Source organism: Pongo pygmaeus, chromosome 14, assembly GCF_028885625.2.
Source record: "Pongo pygmaeus isolate AG05252 chromosome 14, NHGRI_mPonPyg2-v2.0_pri, whole genome shotgun sequence".
NCBI lineage: Eukaryota > Metazoa > Chordata > Mammalia > Primates > Hominidae > Pongo > Pongo pygmaeus.
The window spans coordinates 60,275,307-60,296,479 of NC_072387.2; the positions used below are offsets into that span (position 1 = coordinate 60,275,307).

Sequence of the window (21,173 nt, forward strand, 5' to 3'; positions counted from 1 at the left end):
TAGAGAGTGAAAGGTGGTGATGATTATACAACAGCGTGAATGTACTTAATGCCACAGAACTGTATACTTAAAATGGTTTCAGTTGTAAATTTTCTGTTATGTATATTTTAATACAATAAAAAATTAAAAGATTACATATGTGGATTACTTAGTGAAGTATCTAAAACGTAGTTTAATGGTCCAATAAATATTGATTCCTTTCAAAAAAAAAAAAAGGAAAGCATTGTTGACAAGGATGTGGAAAAATTGGAACCCTCTTTTTGTTTTTTTGTTTTGTTTTGTTTTGGTTTTTGATACAGAGTTTCGTTCTTTTTGCCCAGGCTGGAGTGCAATGGCGTGATCTCAGCTCGCCGCAACCTCTGCCTCTCGGGTTCAAGTGATTCTCCTGCCTCAGCCTCCCAAGTAGCTGGAATTACAGGTGCTCGCCACCATGCCCAGCTACTTTTTGTATTTTTTAGTAGAGACGGGGTTTCACCATGTTGGCCAGGCTAGTCTTGAACTCCTGACCTTAGGTGATCCACCCGCCTCGGCCTCCCAAAGTGCTGGGATTACAGGTGTGAGCCACTGCACCCAGGCCTGGAACCCTCTTAACAGTGTTGGTGGGAATGTAAAATGGTGTAGCCACTTTGAAAAACAGTTTGGTAGTTCCTCAAAGAGTTAAATATAAAGTTACCTCGTGACACAGCATTTTTACTCCTACTTATGTACCTAAGAGAACTGAAAGCATATATAGTCATGTGTTGCTTAATGACAGTGACACATTCTGAGAAATGCATTGCTAGGCGATTTCAGTGTTGTGTGAACATGAGAGAGTGTACTTACACACCTAGATGGCATTGCTTACTACATGCCTGGGCTAGAGGGTATAGCCTGTTGCTCCCTAGGCTTGCACACCTGTACAGTATGTTACTGTTATAAATACTGTAGGCAGTTGTAGCACAATGGTATTTGTTACAATAAACATATCTAAAAATAGAAAAGGTACAGTAAAAATTGGCTGCAAAAGATTTAAAAAATGTTATGGTATGCCTGGATAGGGCACTTACCATGAATGGAGCTTGCAGAACTGGAAATTGCTCTGGGTGAGTCAGTGAGTGAGTAGTGAGTGAATGTGAAGGCCTTGGACACTACTGTACACTACTGTAGACTTCATAAACACTGTACACTTAGGCTATTAAAAATATTTTTTCAATAATAAACCTAGTGTACTCTTTTTACTTTATAAACTTTTTAATTTTTTCAACTTTTCAACTTTTTTGTAATAACGGCTTAAAACGCAAACAACTGTACAAAATATTTTTTCTTCATACCTTTATTCTCTAGTTTTTTTGTTTTTTTAAATTTTGAATATGTTTGTTTTACTTTTTAAACATTTTTGTTAAAAACTAAGACACAAACACACGCATTAGCCTAGGCCTACTTAGGGTCAGTATCATCAATATCACTGTCTTCCGCCTCCACAGCTCATCCCACTGGAAGGTCTTCAGGGGCCATAACACCCATGGAGCTGTCACCTCCTATCATAACAATGCCTTCTTCTGGATACCTCCTGCAGGACCTTCATGAGGCTGTTTTACAGTTTACAGTTAACATTTTAAAATATATGTATAAATAGAATGAGTACACTCTAAAATACTGATTTTAAAAGTATAGTATAGTAAATACATAAACCAGTAACATGGTCATTTAGTATCATTATCAAGTAACATTATTGTAGGTGCTGTACTTTTATATGACTGGCAGCACAGTAGGTTTGTTTTCACCAGCATCACCACAGACACATGAGTAATGCATTGTGCTAGAACAGCCATGCGCTTTCAGCTCCATTATAATCTTATGGTGCCACAGTTTCCGTCATTGACTGAAGCATCGTTATGTGGAGCATGACAGTATTCACACAAAAACTCATACATACGTCTTCGTAACAACGTTATTCATAATGGCCAAAAAAATGGAAATAACCTCAATGTCCATCAGTGATGAATGGATAAACAAAATGTGGTATATATATACAGTGAGTTATTTAGCCATTTAGGAATGAAGTACATGCTACAAAATGGTTGAACCTTGGAAACTTATGCTAAGAGAAAAAAGCCACACACAAAAGGCCACGTATTGTATGATTACATTTATATGAAGTGTCAGGAATAGGAGAGAATTCATAGAGAAAGATAATAGATTAGTGTTTTCCAAGGATGAGGGAAGTGGGAGTTGGGGATATAGAGTTTCATTTTGGGATGATGGAAATGTTCTGGAAATAGATAATAGTGATGATGCACAACACTGTGAGTAACTAATAAACAGTGAATTATACACTCTAAAATGTTTAAAGTGGTGAATTTTGTGTTATGTGAATTTTATCTCAATACAAAATTTTAAAAATCAACACGTGATCCCAAAACCAAAGGCATTGCAAGAAAGAAAACTGCAGACCAATATCTCTCATGAAAAAAATAAAAACAGCTAGCAAATTGACCCCAACCATATATTAAAAAGAATTACACAGCATGACCTAGTGGGATTTATTTCAGATAGGCAAAGCAGGTTGAGCATTCAAAAATCAATGTAATCCATTACGTCAACAGGTTAAAGAAGAAAAATCATATTATTATATTAATTAATGTGGGAAAGCACTTGGTAAAATCCAGTTCATTACAAAATATTCCCAGCAAACTAGGACTAGAGGGGAGCTTCTTCAATAAAGAAATATCTACGGAAACCCTGCAGCTAACATCATCCTTAATGGTGAGAAAAGAGATGCTTTCCCTCTAAGATCAGGATCAAGGCAAGAAAGATGTCCCCCTCACCACTCCTGTTAAAGAAGTATAGCCAGACATCAAACCCACATTTTTTCTTATGAGTTTCTGAAGCTTAGTGATAAGTTATGTATCTTTGAAATTTTTTTTCAATAGAAGAATCTTTTTCACCTTAAACAAAAGTATGTGATCTGAGTTTTGGGGTTTTTTTGTTTGTTTTTGTTTTCTGGTGGTCATAGGTAGTCTGACACTGAGAGAGAGAACCAACTTTGACATCAGGGAGAATAGGGTTTTGATTCTTTGTCATTCATTGGTTTTGCAGCTTTGAGCAAGCCACTTAACATTTCTAGCCTCTGCCTCCTCTGGCACAGGAAGGCTGCTCAGAGGGCTAAAGCCCCTTATCATCTAGGGCTGCTGTCATCCCCTTGGACTCGAATATGATAGATAGAAGGCTAAAGGCCCCCTCAGTAAAAAGAGGGGTGAGGTGTTAGGGGCCACTTTCTGCTTGAAATAGACTTGAGTATACTTGAACTCATTGACAGTTCACTTTTTATTCCATCACTGGTAGAACTTAAATTGAACATTTGATGATAGAGACATAAAAAGATCTTCACGAGTTTCTCCAAGAAGTCACATCTTTTAGTTAAAGCCTGTGTTTTGATCTTGATGGTGACTGGTACTCTGAAAGCAGATGTGTATTGTAGAGACATCACAGTGTCACTGCTTCCCTATTGCCTTAGATTCTCCAAGCTTCAAATACCAGCTCTTAAAGCATCAGGCATTTGTTGAATGACTGCCCTGTGGCTGTTCACGCTGGTTCTGACTGTATTGTATGGTAGCAATCCCAAAGGGCCATCTTGCTAAGGTTGTATTTGTTGTAAAATGATGAAATCATCCACTTTGCAGGGTCATTACAATGATTAAGCTAGAGAATGTATTTAAGTGCCTGGCACTTGTTAGACATTCAGAAATTGGCAGATGGTATTATTATTGTCAGCAGAGCTGCATTAGTCCATCCATACTGTCTAACTCTGTTTTCATGATCAAAATGTGAAACCAGTGTCTTCTCTGTGACCTCACCACAGTCATGATGAGTGTGTTCATGCCCCATCAGACTGCCAGCCCTTGGGAGCAGGGCCTGGTGAGATCCAGGTTGCAGGATGTCAGTCTTTGTTCATTCCAGTCAGCTGTGTTCAGTGACTGCAGATGCCCTCCACTTTACTACCTGGAATATAAAATAAGAAGGCAAAAATCCTTCCACCTGATTTCATTTGGTAACTGAGAAGCTGTAAGACCTCAGCCAAACTACTCCACCTCATTGTGCCTCACTTTGTCCATATGTAAAATAGGGAGATGGGTTAACTGATATGAATAGCCTCTTCTAATTCTGGAATTGCGTGATGTGATAACTGTGATCATATTGCTCTTGTTTATTAACAACTCTAGGAAATTTGCTCTTATTATCATTCATACACACACACACACACACACACACAGAGTGACATAAGGGATACTTCACTTTCTTCTATATGGTTCTTAGGAATAATTCTGTCCTCCTTTCCATGCATTTAATTTCTGAAAGAAAGTGTTCATCTAGAACTTTTGTATGGCTTTATAAGACAGACTTCATTAAAAGATTAACAGTATGCTCCAGTTTTTTTGTAAGTGCACATAAACTGACGGTAGTGATATTATATGAACATCGCTCCTAATGTGTTTTGTGGTCACACTGGATGTGGCTCTCTCCAGTCCAGCAGCCCTCGTGTGTCTGAGGGAGGTGGCCCAGGCCCTTTGGTAACAGGAGCTATGTGTGGCAGTTATCCTTGGGTTGGCACAAGTGGGGGCAGGAGGGGGAACATTGGGAAGAGATGGATAGTTTTTCTTTAATCACCAAAAACACTCAGACACGCCTGTCTAAAGGGGAATACCCCCACCCCCGACGAGAACCACTGTTCTACGTTGTCCTTAAAATGGTTCTGCTGTTCAGCTTATTCTGGGGTGGGAAGATAATGGTACATCTCTGTGAGCCATGTTCTTCCAACCTCCTTAGGATGCTTTATAGGTTGTTTTGTTCTCTCTTGGTTTTCAGCGCATCAGAGCAGAGTGACGATGATCCTGTTTGTCCTGGAGCTGGAGTGGGTGCTGAGCACAGGACAGGACAAGCAATTTGCCTGGCACTGCTCTGAGAGTGGGCAGCGCCTGGGAGGTTATCGGACCAGTGCTGTGGCCTCAGGCCTGCAGTATCCTTTGCTGGACAAAAATCTCTTAGTGGGAACTTAACTGTTGACCTCTTTGATTTATGAAATTTTGGGGTATGTGCAGCTTGAAAGTTTTGTTAATGACAGTTGCCCAGTGTGGATTACAATGCTCATAGAATTTCCTGAGGCACAAATCACTGAGTTCCCATGTAAGTAGAGTGAAGTGCGGTCACTTGACCTGAAATAATAGACTGCTGAGCCATTTGTGAGCCTACTGTAACATGAGGTGTGACATCTAGACAGAACACAGTGCAGATTCATGAACCTCAGCTGTCAGAAATAATTATGGTACATGAAGATGAAATCATCACCAAAATGTAATCTTTGCTCTTTGTACAGAAGTAATTTACACGTAGATGCCAAAGTTGTGAACATTCCCACTGGTGCCTGGGAAAAGAACCATAGGAATCCTGTTCAGTTTTAAATAGTTATTGAGAGGTTACCATGCCAGGACCAGAGTGGGTGAGCTGGTATCTACATGGTAATGTTAAAAGCTTTGTTCCAGGAATGAGACACTTTCAGGATCTATAGAGTGATATTTTTGTCTCCCTAATTGCCAGGGTCCTCATGCTCATGGTGAATCCTTGCTGATGCTGGGTAAGGCTCACAGCTGCCCGACTAGGCTCCAGCAAGCACAGTATTGACTAGTGTGTAGCATGTGTGGATGCAGGTACCATTGTAAGGAGTAAAGGACCCTGGGTTCTTAGTCTAAAAAGCATATGGTCTCTTTATCTTCTGACAAATTGAGAAGTAGGTAGAAACAGGTCACTTGTCAGCAAAAGCAGGAAGAAACAGTAAGTCCTGCTTTCTAATTTCATCTCCATATTTATAAAATGCCTATTCAGTGATTCGCAACATCTGACAAAGTATATTGCTGTTTCTTCGAAACTGTGTGGCATTCAAAGGTATATTTTTGTGTATATATATATATGCTAATATCACTCTTATTTTTCTCACTGGAAGAGCAAGGTGAAGAAACTAAGAATGACCATTGTGGAAAGTTGTAAAAGTAGCAAGTTGCCAAGAAGACCAAAGGCAAGGATGATAAGGAATGGCAGGCAGGATCAGCTCATCTTTGAGAGGGAAGTATTACTTGTTAATAAAAGAAACTCCAAACTTTACTTTTTAAAAGCCAGTTCAGATGAGCATAATACTTAAGTTGAAATACATGAACTCTCTTGCCAATACATAAATGACTTCTTATAGTGTTAGAGCTGGAAGCACTTAGTGTTAGCACTTAGAGATCAGCTAGTCCAACCCTCTGTCTTCGTCCATTCGGGCTGCTATAGTAAATTACTGTAAACTGGGTGTCCTTTAAACAACAGAAATTTATTGCTTACAATTCTGGAGGCTGGGAATTCTAAGATCAAGGAACCAGCAGATTCAGTGTCTGGTGAGGGCGCTCGCTTCCTGCTTCGTAGACATCTCACTGTGTCCTCACATGGTGAAAGGGCAGAGGAGTTCTCTTTGGCCTTTTTTTTTTATAAGGGCACTAATCCCATTCATGAGGATTCATCTACAAACAACATCACATTGGGAATTAGGTTTTAACATGTGAATTTTGGGGAGACATAATCATTCTGTCTTCCCTATCTCTCTCTCTCTATTCACACACACACACAAACACACACACTGTCACTATGGGTGGTGATGGATGTGTTAATTAATTTGACCATGATGATTATTACACAGCGTGTATGTATATCACATCATCACATTCAACATTTTGAATATATACAATCTTTGTCAATTAAATACTTTTTTAGAATTCAGTCTACGCTACCCTCATTTTACAGATGAGCTGGCTGAAGCCCAGAAAGGGTCCTGTGTCTTATCTGAGGCCACCCAGCTAGTAAGTAGGAAAATCCTCACAAGAACCCAGGCCTTCTGCCTTGGACTCCTGTTTTTTTCCCATTATACTGCATTGCTCCTTCAAGAAGGAACTAATGGCATCAATATAATTTGGTCTTATGCTGGTTTCTGTATCACTTAGCCAAGCCCAAGGAGTATGGAAAAAAAAATACAGATCTTGCCCTCAGGAAGCTAACTTTTTAAACTATTTGAAAATAAAAAACAAATGGACAATGTCCAACTTGCCCTGACTTGTCTTTGATGTAGGATTATAACCACCACAGCTCCTCCCTTCGGGCATCTCCAGGAGTCATCCTCATTTTGTGACTATTCCCTTTTGCCACACCATGTGGTTTACCAAGCAGAAAGTCGTATGATTGGGTATCAGAAGCCTGTGTGTGTGAGAACCTCTGGTTTCAGTTCCATCCAGCCAGCCTCACTGTTCAGGTGATGGAGAGCTGCAATACTACAGACAGGCCCTCCCAGAAGATTCTCTGACCTCTGCCAGCTCTGCCTTGCCAACTATGATTTTGGAGCCATAATTCCAACCTTTACTCTTGAGTATTTTTCCATTGCTAAACACTGATGGCATGACAGCTGTGTGCTTTTGCCAGAGGGTCTCAGCCAAGAACCACGTGACTTTTCTAAGGCTGGAAGTTTTTTCTGGGAGCTGGCTGATAGATTGTTAATAGGCAAGCCATACAGTATTAGGGTTCACATTTAAATTTAGCTTTTAAAAACATTTCCTTCTGAGAACCTCCCACCCCCACCCTTCTCTGTTCCTTCTTTTTGTCACCCTCCACACTTACAGGGGTTTTGGTTTCGTCGTTGTTTGTTTGTTTTAGTGATGAAGGGAGGAGGAAGATTTTATGAATCAACATAAAATATTATGAATAATATCATTAACCCTATTTATCTTCATAGTAGACAGCTAATGGTTGATAAGAGACCTCCACAGATGAACTCATTCTCTTCTATCTCCACCTCAGTCATTCAGCCAAGGCAACAAGTGACAGACTAAATCAGATTGAATTCAGCCTTTATTCCTCTTCTTTCAGGCGTCTTAGTGGAGAAGTAAATATGCAATGAAAATAACCAAAATTCAAGTAGAAAAGTAAAGGAAGACAAAGAGACTGGTTCATAAATTGAATTATCAATTTATGAATAACTTCAAATTCTTTGGTTGTTTTGACTGAAGATCTGAAGCTTCAAATATAAATGACCTGTAATAGGAACAACAAGAATGGCAATAATAAGAAGGAGAGAAAAGAAATAATAATAAGAAGGAGAGAAAAGAAAAAGGGAAAAGAAAAAAAATCTTAGATTTGCAGGCCCTGAAAATACCTTAGATTTTCAGTCTTTTACACATTACTTTGTTCACTGTCAAAACAATAATGTGAAGTAAAAACAAAAGACCTAATTCTCTGTTTTCACAGTGTAGAAACCAAGGCTCAGGGAGTAGGTGACTTGCTCAAGGTCACGTGACTGTTAGCCGGCAGAACCAGATTAGAATTGGGGGATTATAATTTTTCAGCCAGCCGTCTGCACAACTGGGTACAGCAGAATGGGGTTATTTCCCAAAAGCCCCATGGCAGGTAGATGATAGTAAATAGAAATGTGTTCCTTCCCCACTTCACTTGTTAGGCTTTAAATTTGTGAATACTTTATCCAGCGTCATTTGTCAGTGTCTTGTTATTTGACCATGTTTTGATAATATTTTTCCTGTTTTCACAAAAATAATTCAAATATTCTATTTTAGGATTTTGTTCATGTCAGAGATATTTCCACAATGTCACCTTGTGTAGTGGAATGTTTCCCACCTAATGTAATCTCTTAGATTTATTTCTGTTCAGGTAAAGAGTTCTGAAAAGCTGTTAAGATTATGTCAATTTCTTCCTATCATACTTAATGCCAGTCATTCACATCCACTGTTAATTCTTCTATCCCTTTTTGCTTTCTCTCAATTTTTGCTGGAGTATTTTAAAGCAAATTCTAAACCTTATATCATTTTATCCTTATATACTTCATTGAAAATATATGGGTTACTTTTTCAGTAATCACAATGATATTGTTACATCTAAAAATTAACAATTACTCTTTGATCTCCTTGATATTGTTGAATTTCAGATTCACTGCTTATTTTGAAAATGGCTTTTGTGCAGTGGGTTTGTTTGAAATTGGATCTAGACAAGATCCACGCATTGCATGTGGTTGTCACGTCTTCTAAATCTTTCTTCATCCAGAGCAGTGCCCCCTTCACTTTTTTTTAATGCCACCGCCTTGTTGAAGGTACTGAATCAGTTCTCCTGCACACAGTCCCACATTCTAAATTGATGTCATTTAACTTGCTCCTTTACCTACCTTCCTCACATATTTTCAGTAAACTGAAACACTGCCCCTATAATCTTGATTTCATTCACATTCAGCCTTTTAGTGAGAGCATTTGGTTCTCACCAAGTGTGCTTCATAGAGCTTCCCATTATAAGGCACATGGCATTGGATTGTCGCCCTTTCAGTTATGCTGAGATTGATCGGCAGTTCGGATGGTGACAGCCAGATCCCTGCAGCGCCGTCCTTCATACGAGCCTTTTAATGGTTTCATCCGTTGCTGAGCTTTGCCTGAACACTTTTTCGTTAAGGTTGCAAAATGGTGATTTTCTAATCCTATCATATTTTTCCCATGTATTTGTGGGAATCCTAAAGGATAACTTCCCCCGCCTCATTAGCTAGGGCTATTTGGTTACCCTGAAATACAATTATTATAGGAAAAGCAAGATAAATTCTTATATCTGTCTTTTTAGTTCCTAATTTTCAGAGTACAGATTTGGTGCCCTGGTCACCTTTGATAGGAATCTTTTTTTTTCTTTTTGAGCACTATTACGAAATCTTAGGTTGGTTGTTTGTTTTTAAATAATAATATGTTCAGTATATATCAATAAACTGCCATCTTTTTATTTTATGTTCAAATTATCCTATTTTTGGCCAGTAACAGCTCCATTAAATGGGCTCCAATGTCTTTTTCAACTTTTTTTTTTTTTTTTTGAGATGGCGTTTCACTCTTGCCGTCTAGGCTGGAGTGCAATGGCACGATCTCAGCTCACTGCAACCTCTGCCTCCTGGATTCAAGTGATTCTCTTGCCTCAGCCTCCCGAGTAGCTGGAATTACAGGGACTGGCCACCACGCCCAGCTAATTTTTTGTATTTTTAGTAGAAACGAGATTTCACTATGTTGGCCAGGCTGGTCTCAAACTCCTGACCTTGTGATCCGCCCGCCTCGACCTCCCAAAATGCTGGAATTACAGGCGTGAGCCACCACACCCAGCCCAATTTTTATTTTTTAAAAATTATTTTTTAGAGCAATTTTAGGTTCACAGCAAAATTGAGCAGAAAGTATAGAGATTGCCTGTGCACCTCATGACCTCCACATGCATGGCCTCCCCATTACCAGCATCCCCCACCAGAGTGGTATGCTTGTTAGAATCAGTGAACCTACATTGGCACGTCACTATCACCTGAAGTCCATAGTTTAGGGTTCACTCTTGGTGTTGTACATTCTATGGATTTGGACAAGTATATAAAGACATGTATCTGCCATTGTAGCATCATATGGAATAGTTTCCTGCTCTAAATAGCCTGTGTGCTCTACCAGTTCATCCCTTATCACTGTGTCTGAAATAAGCCCACTTAGCCTTCGGTAGCTTCCTTGCCTTCTGACTCAACATGTCTCAAGTTCATCTTGTACTTCTCCTGTCCCAATCCTGGAATCAGCCATTTTTTTAGTGAGGAACAATATTCAGAGATAGCTAAGAAGTATATATAAATGTGTGTGTATTTTTTAAAAGAGAATAAATCATGAGTTCATATAATATTTCTTATTCAAATTTAACATTACGGGATTTTTACTTTTTGGTTTTTGTACTTGATTCTTTTATCTTAGGCTGAAAATCTTGGTTGTTAAAACATTGGCATAGTTCCTCATTTGCTTTATGCTACGGTTTATTTAAATGGTTCCAAAATAATGAGCAATACTAAATAACAATAAGACTACTGAATGAGATTTTAGATTTCTTTGCAACTCTCTTTGTCCTTAGAATATATTCTACCAGTGATGGGGGTGAGACTTCCCCCTTGTCATAGTTCCCATTTTGGAATCCTGTAATATTTTTACATATTAAAAATACATAAAATTTTTGCTCAGGCATGATGGCTCACACCTGTAATCCCAGCATTTTGGGAGGCCAAGGTGGAAAGATCACTTGAGCCTAGGAGTTTGAGACCAGCCTGGGCAACAAAGTGAGACACTGAAACATTGAAAATGTTATGTTTTAAAGGCACTCGAAATCGTCCTAATTATGTGATTATGTCACCAATTTGATAGTTAGGTTCATTAATTTTACTTTGTTTTCCATGTGGGGGATTTTTAAAAAAATTATTTGTGATATATGTGTATGTATATATACACATACATATATATACACACACATACATATACATATATATATATATATATATATTTTTTTTTTTTTTTAAGACAGGGTCTCACTGCGTCACCCAGGCTGGAGCGCAGCAGCTTGAACATGGCTCACTGCAGCTTCAATTTCCTGGACTCAAGCAATCCTCCTATGTCAGCCTCCCATGTAGCTGGAACCACAGGCATGTGCCACCATGCCCAACTAATTATTTTAGTTTTTATAGAGATGAGGTCTCACTTTGTTGCCCAGGCTCAAGTGATCCTCCCTCCTTGGCCTCCCAAAGTGCTGGGATTACAGGCATGAGCCACTGTGCCTGGCCACAAATTTTTGTACCTTTTAATATGTAAAGATATTACAAAATTCTAAAATAGGAACTATGACAAGGGAGAAGTCTCACTGCCATCACTGTCCCCTCACCTTGCCACTTTTGTTAGATCTTAATCCTTCTAGTGCTTCCCTTTCTAAATATGAGTGCGTACATGCACATGCACACACATACATACACATTTGTATTTCTCTCTGTTTCTTACACAAAGGTAGTATAGCTTATAAACTCTCATATGCCTTGGCTGCCCCCTCCACACACACTTGATAATATATCCTGGTGTCTGTATATAAAGATCTGCATTTTTACCCCAGCTGCATAATATCCTATTGTGTGGATGTAGCATAGTTAATTCAGTAAGTCCCCTATTGATAGACGTTTGGGTTATTTTCAAACTTTAGCTATTAAAATAACATGGAGTGACTAGCCTTGGGCATGTGTCATTTTGCATTTTTGCCTGTGTGTCTCTGGGTGGATCTTTAGAAATAGGGTTGCTAGGCTTTGTCAACCAGAGAAGCTTGTTAGAGACTCCATGCCTAGGGCTTTTACTGGTCATGTAGGCAGAGCTACCTGGGACATTCCAAAATTCCAGATTCCCAGAAGGAAAGCAGGTATTCAGTGTAAGCCACATTGTTTGAACAGTTAAGGCACAGTGAGCCACTCTTATCAGTTAATGGTGGGAACCTTCCCAAAATCCAAATTCCCAGACACTATGCCAACTTCGTAAGCCGACCTTCAGAGGCTCACAGTCAGAGCTGCTGTGTTAACTCTTTTTGCACAGCACCATTTTGATTTCTTCTTGAACTATCTATTAATAGTTCCATTCAAATTTTGCCCATTTTTCTATTAGGTTTGGGATCCTTTTCTTCTTGATTGCTCTTTTTATATTAGAGATTTGGGCCCTTTGTGACATAAGTTGCAAATTTTTTTTCCAGTTTATCTTTTGGCTTTGCTCATAATATTTATTGTGTTTTTGAGTCATAGCTTTTCCCACTCCAAGGTTACAAAGAAACTTTCCTATCTAAAGCTTATGTTTTCATTTTCTACATTTAGATCCCTAATTCATTTGGAATCTGTCCCGGTATACATTGTGAAATACAGATTCTATTTTCTTTTTCCAAATGGCTATCCAGTTTGTGCCAACATCATTTTTTTAAATTCATCTTTTCCTTATTCACTTGAGAAGCTACCTTCATCAGACATTTACTAAATTTCAATGTGCTTTTGGGTTTATTTCTCGACTTTGTATTCTGTTCTGTTAGTCTATTTATGCACCAATACTACACTTTTAATTAAAGAAACTTTATAACATTTTTTAATATCTGGTAGGGCTAACCTCCCTATCACATACCATATTGTTCTTATTTTCAGAGTATTCTTGGCCCTTTTTGCTTATTTATTTTTCCATATGAACACTTCTGGCTATAGAAAACATGTGTTGATATTTTTTAAATATATAGATTTATTTTATTAATTTAGGAGCAAGAAGTGACATCTTTAAGTTTTAAGTCTTACTGTCCAATAATACAGTATGTCCTTCATTTGGTTAAGTTCACTTTTGTGTCTTTCAGCACTGTCTTCACATTTTCTTCAGATGGGATTTGCGTATTTCTTGTTACATTTATGCCCTGTTTTTTCATTGTAAATTCCCCCATTTAATTTTGAGAAACAATCCTTAATGCTTTCATGATAGATTTGATGTTGAAACCCGGCATGTGTTTATTGGTGACCACTCAGGCCAAGTAACAATCCTCAAACTAGAGCAAGAAAACTGCACCCTGGTCACAACATTCAGAGGACACACAGGTAGGATTAACAGTAAAACCGTCATGTGCTGATAGCACAGTGAGATATCGCCTGCTGCATCTGCTGATGTTCAGATATGTTTTGAAAGTGGCAAAGTACAATCCATGCTTGTGCAAAGATACACATGATATGCTTAACTGATTTCAAAATGGTTCAGTAAGATATAACGTCAAACATTTTTCTGTATAATCCAAACAAAAAAGAACCCAGTCTATTTTGAAAATGTTGATAATTTGGTTCTCTGTCATATTGCACCAGAGAAAGCCAGTGTTGGCATACATTAATGAGGCATTGTTTGAGACCATGTGGCCTCGGACGGCTCAAACCCCAGAAGGCCAAAAAGACAGCTGCCTCGGTCTGACCTTGCCCTTCCTGGAGTTAGAAGATGGTGTACAAGAAAGATTCCCACTTCCAAGTCAAATGAAAAGACAGATATACTCTTCATGAGTAGCTAGACTTTGTGAAAAAGGTCAAGTTCCTCTCCAACTTTCCTTCCTTCATATCCTTTTCAGGTTAAAACCTAAGGTTCCCTTTGTGTTATTGTTCTGCTCAGGGTCATTTAAGCAAGGTAATATAAAATATTCATGCTTAGCCTTTGAAAGACTGGATAGATGATAATGATTAATTTTTTACTAGTAGTTTTAACATGTACTATTGACTCTAGAACATATCGACCCTAGAAAATGAGTCATCGCCAGTTTTCATGGTTCTTAAAGGGCTTTTCCGTTTTCTACCAGCTACAAACCCATGATTTTGTGTAAAACAGGAGAATACTGAGTTTAGATGTCGTATAAGAAAAAAAGTAGGGGAAAGAGGATGTAAAATTGGATAGTACCTGGATCATAAGGGGCTTCCTAAAGGGAAAAAATGGAATGCTAGAATAAGAAACATATAGTAAGGAGAAAATTGAATCCAAGGAAGAAGATTCATAAAAGATCATCTTAATTATTTATGCCTTTGGGAGGAAGAACACATGGAAATATCCCCTATGGATAGGACCCTGGTCTTCCCTGACTGAATTTCTTTTTTAGCCACTTACACCCTCACCTACACTTTGTCAAAGACTGGGCCTGGGGTTCTGGGGGGAACCCAGAACTGTCCCACCTCAGAAGTCTTAAACTTCTGTGCGTCACTGCAGACTTCAGCCTCCTCATCCTCCAATTCCCTACACCTTTCTTCATTCCACTTACTGTTTCCTTTTGTGGCGCATTCCAGCCCACGGTCCCTCCATTTTCCCAGCGTCTCATCCCCTGCATCACCTTTCCTCCCAGTGGTGCATCGCTTCACCCACGCCTTCCCAGCGTTCTCAGTTCTGTGAATGTAAATATTCTGCCTTCTTGGCAAGCCTGTCTGATTCAGACTAACTCTCCACCTTTTCTTCTTGTGCAGCCAGCTGCTGGGTCTACAGTAGTCACGCTGCCTTGAAGCTTAGACCATCATTACCATTGCACACTCACGATTTCCTGTGCAGACTCATGAAGTTGCCTAATAATCCCTCTCCCTGTCCTCAGTTCACTCCTTCTCCCAGGCCCCTAAACAGAGACCTTCACTATCCTTCCCAAGCCCCCATCACCGTCTCATTCCTTGCCTCTTCCTTCAAAAGCTATCAGATAGAAGCTTTAAAAAACAAACAAAACAAAAAAAAAACACACATATTTCTTGCCCACTGTATATCCCCCCCACCCCAACAAACAAACTTTTTCTCTCCCCACTTCTCCTCTTCTCAGTGCAGGAGAGCTGCCATCCTCCAGCTCATTATTCTCTTCTCAGTGCAGGAGAGCTGCCTTCCTCCAGCCCATTCTTCTCTTCTCAGTGCAGGAGAGCTGACTTCCTCCAGCCCATTCTTCTCTTCTCAGTGCAGGAGAGCTGCTTTCCTCTGGCCATTCGCAGGGTCTCCACACCAAAATGGATTGCTGTGATCTCTCTTTTGACTAACTCCTTCTTCTCAATTTATTAACATGCTTATGGTTTTTGCCTCTGGTAGAAAAACAAACCAACACCCTCTCAATCCCATGTCTTATAGCAAGTTCCTTCTTATTCTCTTAATAGCAATGCTTCTTTTTAAAAAATTGTGGTAAAATATATAAAACATAAAATTTACCATTTTAACCATTTTTAAATGTGCTGTTCAATGACATTAACTATATTCACACTGTTGTGCAATCATCACCATCCATCACAGAACCTTTTCCATCTTGTGAAACTGAAACGCTGTTCCCTTGGACATTAACTCCCTATCCTCCCCTCCGGCCCCCCAGTCCCTGGAAACTGTTACTCTGCTTTCTGTTTCTATGAATTTGACTAGTCTAGGTGACTCATAGGAGTGGAATCATGCAGTGTTTGTCCTTTTGTGACTGGCTCATTTCACTCAGCATAATGTCCTCAAGGTTCATCCAAGTTGTAGCAAACAACCGTGTTTCTTAAAAGAATATAATTTTCCCAGCTGCTTCATATTTTTCACTTCCAATTTGCCTTTCAGCTCCCTGCAATCTGGTTTGTCGTTATTACGCCACTGAAACTGCTGTCCCCGAGGTGACCAGTGGCCTGCTGGGACACTTTGTAAACCTTGTTGTACTTAACTTTTCAGCAGCATTTTACATTGTGGCCATTCCTTCTGGCTGTAATGGCCTTCCTTTCGCTTTTCTTCTGTGACGCTGCTGGCTTTCTCAGGCTCCACTGTGGTCTGCGGTTTCCCAGGATCTTCCCTGGATCCCCTTCTCTTTACGCTCTGTGCTGTCCCTTGTCATCTCAGCCATTCCTCCCAGTCCCAAAGTAAAATTGTCATTGTCCTCAAATTCTTCACAACCCAGTGAGAGAGACAAAAGCTAAAGCACAGTTCTAGTGCATCGTGGCAAGGGCTGGTGGGGAGCAAGCACCTTGCGCTTCTGAGAACACAGAAGGGCAGCCTGCTCCAAGGAAGTGGAGCCAGTTGGTGACGGCCTCCTCGGGAGTCTGCCTGACCTCAGATCTTTGGGGATGTGTAAGTATCGAGTTCATGGAAAACAACTGAGAAGAGCATCTCAGGCAGAGAAAACCAGCGTGTTCAAGGCAAGGAGATGTGCGAGAGCATGGCTCTCTTGAGAACTGCCAGTCACTCTTTTTTGGCGGGAACACTGGGTATGAGGGAGGGAGAGGGGAGGTCAGGGTGGAGGGGCAGCCAGAAAGCAAGAGTCACTTCCCATCACTGAGACCATGCTGGGCATTATCCTGATGTCACTGAGAGACCATTAAAGAGTTTGAAGCAAAGAAGGTAACCTGATTGGATTTTAAAAGGTTGTCTGGCAGTAGAGAGTGGAATTGGAAAGCTAGTAGGGAACTGTCCCTTGAGATGGCACTGTGACAGTGGGAAAACAAGGAGTGGATGGATTCAAGGTAGGATTCAGAGGTGCATTCCGCAGGCCTGGTGATGGACCTGATGGTTCCCAGGTTTGCTTTAGGCAGAGGTGGCTTTCAGCCTGACTTCTTGACTCTAAAGTAATCAGGCACTCACCCACTCACTGTATAGTGGCTAAGAGGAGCCCTGTGAGTTTTGTATTGTTGCCTTCAGATCAGAAAAGGGACAGTAGCGGCTTCTAAGCACTCTTGTCAGCCACATGTGGTTCAAAGGTCCCATATTTTACAGGCTTGTTCTGATACGAAGTATGACCTTGGCATTGTGTCTTATCTTTCCTAAAGAGTTTAAAGCATTTTCACTTTATTTTTATCAAGAAATATATTGGAGAAAAACAGGAAATGGCCCAGGAAGGTCACTAACTAACAGGAAGGCAAAAGTAGCAGGTCAGATGGTTACCTTATTATTGTTCCTAAACAGTAGTATCTGCCCATCACTAATGTGGCTACAACACAACTCATTCCTGTAAAGCTAGAGTGAGGACCTTTAAGAGAGTCCATGGTGATTTAGACATATTGTTGAGCTCTTCTTAAGTAGTAGGCTCGTTCTGGGCCCTGGGAGGTCCCAAACACAGCAAGTCTCAGTTCTGGGAAAGAGATTTTTGTAAGGACAAAATGAACACCCTAAAGTTAATCCAGTTCCATTAAAGGGCAGCTTTGGAGGTCCCATCGCTCCAGATCCAAACTCAGAAGCAGACAGGTCTTCAGTATGTGTCCAGAGTCGTAGCCCTTCACCCCATCATTCTCTCTTACAGTACAGAAGGTCATACAAAAATGTGGGTTAATGAGGCAATCGACCTAGTAGTCATGCCCAGAGGCCAAAGCATAACATTTTTTCTAATCCCTAGGGATTTAGGAAACTAGTTTTATGTTCTTATGCTCCCTCTACTGGTTTTCTTTCTGGAGCCGAATGCCAGATATCATAGTTCTTTGCTATTTCTGCAGAAAGTAAAATGTATTTCTATGAAAAAGTCATAAAGTAACTTGAACAGAAGATAATTTTTTTTTTTTTATTTTGAGACAGAATCTCGCTCTGTCGTCCAGGCTGGAGTGCAGTGGCATGATCTTGGCTCAATGCAACCTCCATCTCCCAGGTTCAAGCAATTCTCCTGCCTCAGCCTCCCAAGTAGCTGGGACCACAGGTGCCCGCCACCATGGCTGGCTAATTTTTGTATTTTTAGTAGAGGCAGGGTTTTACCATGTTGGCCAGGCTGGTCTCAAACTCCTGACCTCAAATGATCTACCTACCCCGGCCTCCCAAAGTGTTGGGATTACAGGCATGAGCCACCGCACCTGGCTAAAAATCATATTTTGACCATTGGAAATTAATGGTGTTAATACAGTCTTTTTTCTTTTATTTCTAAGAAATTATTTTATTAGCATGAACATATTTGAAACAGGAAAGCTTGAATGTAAATCTGCCAAAGCATACTAATTAATGAATAATTAAATACAGACTTGTTCATGAGCTGTTAGGGGACTCATTGAAGGGAACAGTGTAACTATAACAAGAATAACTAAACAAACTAAGAAAGTCACAGTTCAGTGTAAAGATGCAAGTTCATATAATTTAGAACTTCAATTTTTGTTTACAGTGGAGACTCACACAGATCCAGTTTATATAAAGTGCAGGTCAAGAGATGTGAATTGTCATCCATAGTCAGTCATCTGCTCTCTCTATATATGATGGTGCCAGGAAATGTGGGTGAATAAAACAAGCATAATCTTTGCCCTTATCCATCTTCCAGCCAGCATGGAATGCATGCGTTAGACCATAGTTACAGAGAATTCATCCAAATATTATGAGTAGCAGGTGCCGTGGAGCCCTGATGTGCACAGAGGCTTCTTTGGAAGCAAATAATAAAAGGTCCACTCTTCTTGCAGATAATTAAAGGGAGGCTTCCTAAATAAGTGTGTTTTTGTTTTTGTTTTGAGACAGAGTCCCGCTCTGTCACCCAGGCTGGAGTGTAGTGGCACGATCTCAGCTCACTGCAACCTCCATCTCTTGGGCTCAAGCAATTCTCCTGCCTCAGCCTCCTGAATAGCTGGGATTACAGGTGCACGCCACCACACCCATCGAAGTTTTTTTATTTTTAGTAAAGATGGGGTTTCACTATGTTGGTCAGGCTGGTCTTGAACTCCTGACTTCAGGTGATCCGCCCACCTCAGCCTCCCAAAGGGCTGGGATTACAGGCGTGAGCCACTGTGCCCAGCCAGAATTGGTGTTTAAATGGCACCTTAAGGAGAAAAAGGAGTTACACAGGTGGTGGGAACATTCCAGATGTGCAGAACAGCAACCTAGAGTGGGAAAATGTTAGCAACCACACAAAGGCAAGTGACCTTACAAGTAGTGGTAGGAGCTTCAGGCATTATTCTCAGGTTGGCGGGAAACCAGTGATGAAGTTTAAACAGAGTAGTGACATGGTTTGCATTTTAATAAGCCACTGTGGCAGCAGTAGGTGGTAGATTGACTGGGAACAGAATGGATGGAGGGAGACTGTTTAGGAGGCTACTGCTGGAGTCCCTCGGAAAGCTGACTTTGGACTGAGGGACAGCAGTGTGTGTGGAGACAAGTGGAGGAGATTTAAGATCTGTTTGGAGAACAGGGGTCAGCAGCATTTGGTAACTGCCTAGGGTAGCAGTGACTCCCAAGGCTTCTGTCTGGAGCATGTATTGGCTGGTGATGGCATTTCCTGAAACCTGGAGTACTGCTGGGAGAGCAGGTCTAGGAGAGAATAGCACTGTGCTTGAACTGAACACTTCCCTGGGGTGGCAGCAAAGAGACAGCTGGGTGAAGAGTTATGGATCTCAGGAAGAAGGTATAGTCTAGAGATGGAGGGCATTTAGCTTGACAAAAACCCTTGTCACTTCACTCTAGAGCAAAATGCAGCAATCAGAAGGTCAGATATTTTATTCAACAGGCTCTTAGTCTCCTTTAGCCTCATGTTGGCCTGCACATATTACCCTTGAGGGTGTGGTGTGACATTCCCTCTGCTGAATTACCAGATCACACTCTGGGAAAGACAGACCCAGCAGTTTCCAACCCTGATTTTGTAACACTCCACGTGGTCATTCACTTTTGCAAGGTATGTGGTAAAAGTCTCAAAAAAATTAGTTCCCTAAGTATTTTGGTAATATATATTAAATTTCTAAAAATCTTTATACTCTGTGATTCATTTCTACATTTGGGATTCTCTTCTAACTAATTGGAAACGTGAACAAAGTTGTATGTGTAAAAGTGTTCATCTTAGAAAAATTTATACTTAAAAGTTGAGAAAAATCTAAAAATAGTTGAAATAAGATATATACGTGGGAGATATTAGCCAACCACTAACAGTTATATTTATGAGAGTATATAATAGTATACATTGTATAATTATGAAAACTTTTATTTTAAAAATATTTTGGCAATTTTTTTATTTTGATAAAATACGTGTAACCTGAACTTTACCGTTTCAACCTTCCAAGTGTACAAGTAATGCACGAGTCAGTGACATAAAGTACATTCACAGTGTTGTACAGCCATCGCCACTATCCATTTCCAGAACTTTTTCATCATCCTTAATAGAAGACCTGTGCCCACTAAAGAATAACTAGAAAACTTCATTTTTAAGAATTAAACCATTTTTATTTAAAAATTATTCTGTAGGTCATATTAGGGAGGTCAAAGGAAGGGAGAAGCATAAAATGAAACACTGAAAGGGACCAGAAAGATGGATTAACTTGAAATGAAGTCAAATGAAATGGAAGAAATGCTTTTTGTCATTTAAAATAGAAACACTGGAAAACCGCAAGCATTGAAGCCTTGGGTTCTGCCCCCACTGTGGGTTAGGGTATGAGATGTGTGTCTGCACTGCCTGGAATGCAGGGTAGCTGAAGGTGGTTGACTTCCTCTGCTGCCAGAAGCATTAGGAGAAAGAACTATACAGTTCATCATGAAGCCCTGTGTGCAGAGAGATGCAGGAAAAATTCCCTCAGAAGGGAGAGTCCGTTTCCATCAGCAGCTCTCCCCACTGCATCTCTGATCCTGATGTCTTGCACAGCCTTCCCACCAGCCCCCATCCCAGGCTGTCCTGGATGCCTCTTGCTTATTTTCCTCCTATTTCTCTCTGCCACTCAATGCAGCAGATCAGTTGAGTAAACATTTACTGAGCACCTCCTGCATACCAGTCACACATATGTGTGCTGTGCTGGAATACAAAGATACATAACCCAGAGTCTGGTGTGGGGACAGACTTATAATCCAACCAAGTTCAATATAGTGGGGTCTGTGTAACAATAGAGATATGCACAGAGACTGGAACTTCACCTGGAT

At 40.2% G+C, this 21,173-nt stretch overlaps 1 protein-coding gene across 4 annotated transcripts in view; it reads left to right on the forward strand.

Moving 5' to 3' along the window:
• WDFY2 (WD repeat and FYVE domain containing 2) overlaps nucleotides 1-21,173 on the forward strand; it is a 183,021-nt gene that overhangs the window by 128,346 nt on the left and 33,502 nt on the right. For 3 of the 4 annotated variants that reach the window (XM_054446331.2, XM_063650896.1, XM_063650895.1), the window contains exons 5-6: nucleotides 4,846-4,996; nucleotides 13,356-13,468. The exons of the other annotated variant lie outside the window; for it this stretch is intronic. In XM_054446331.2, coding sequence (XP_054302306.1) covers nucleotides 4,846-4,996; nucleotides 13,356-13,468 — 264 coding nt within the window. The remainder of the gene's footprint in view (nucleotides 1-4,845; nucleotides 4,997-13,355; nucleotides 13,469-21,173) is intronic. 4 annotated transcript variants of the gene reach the window in all.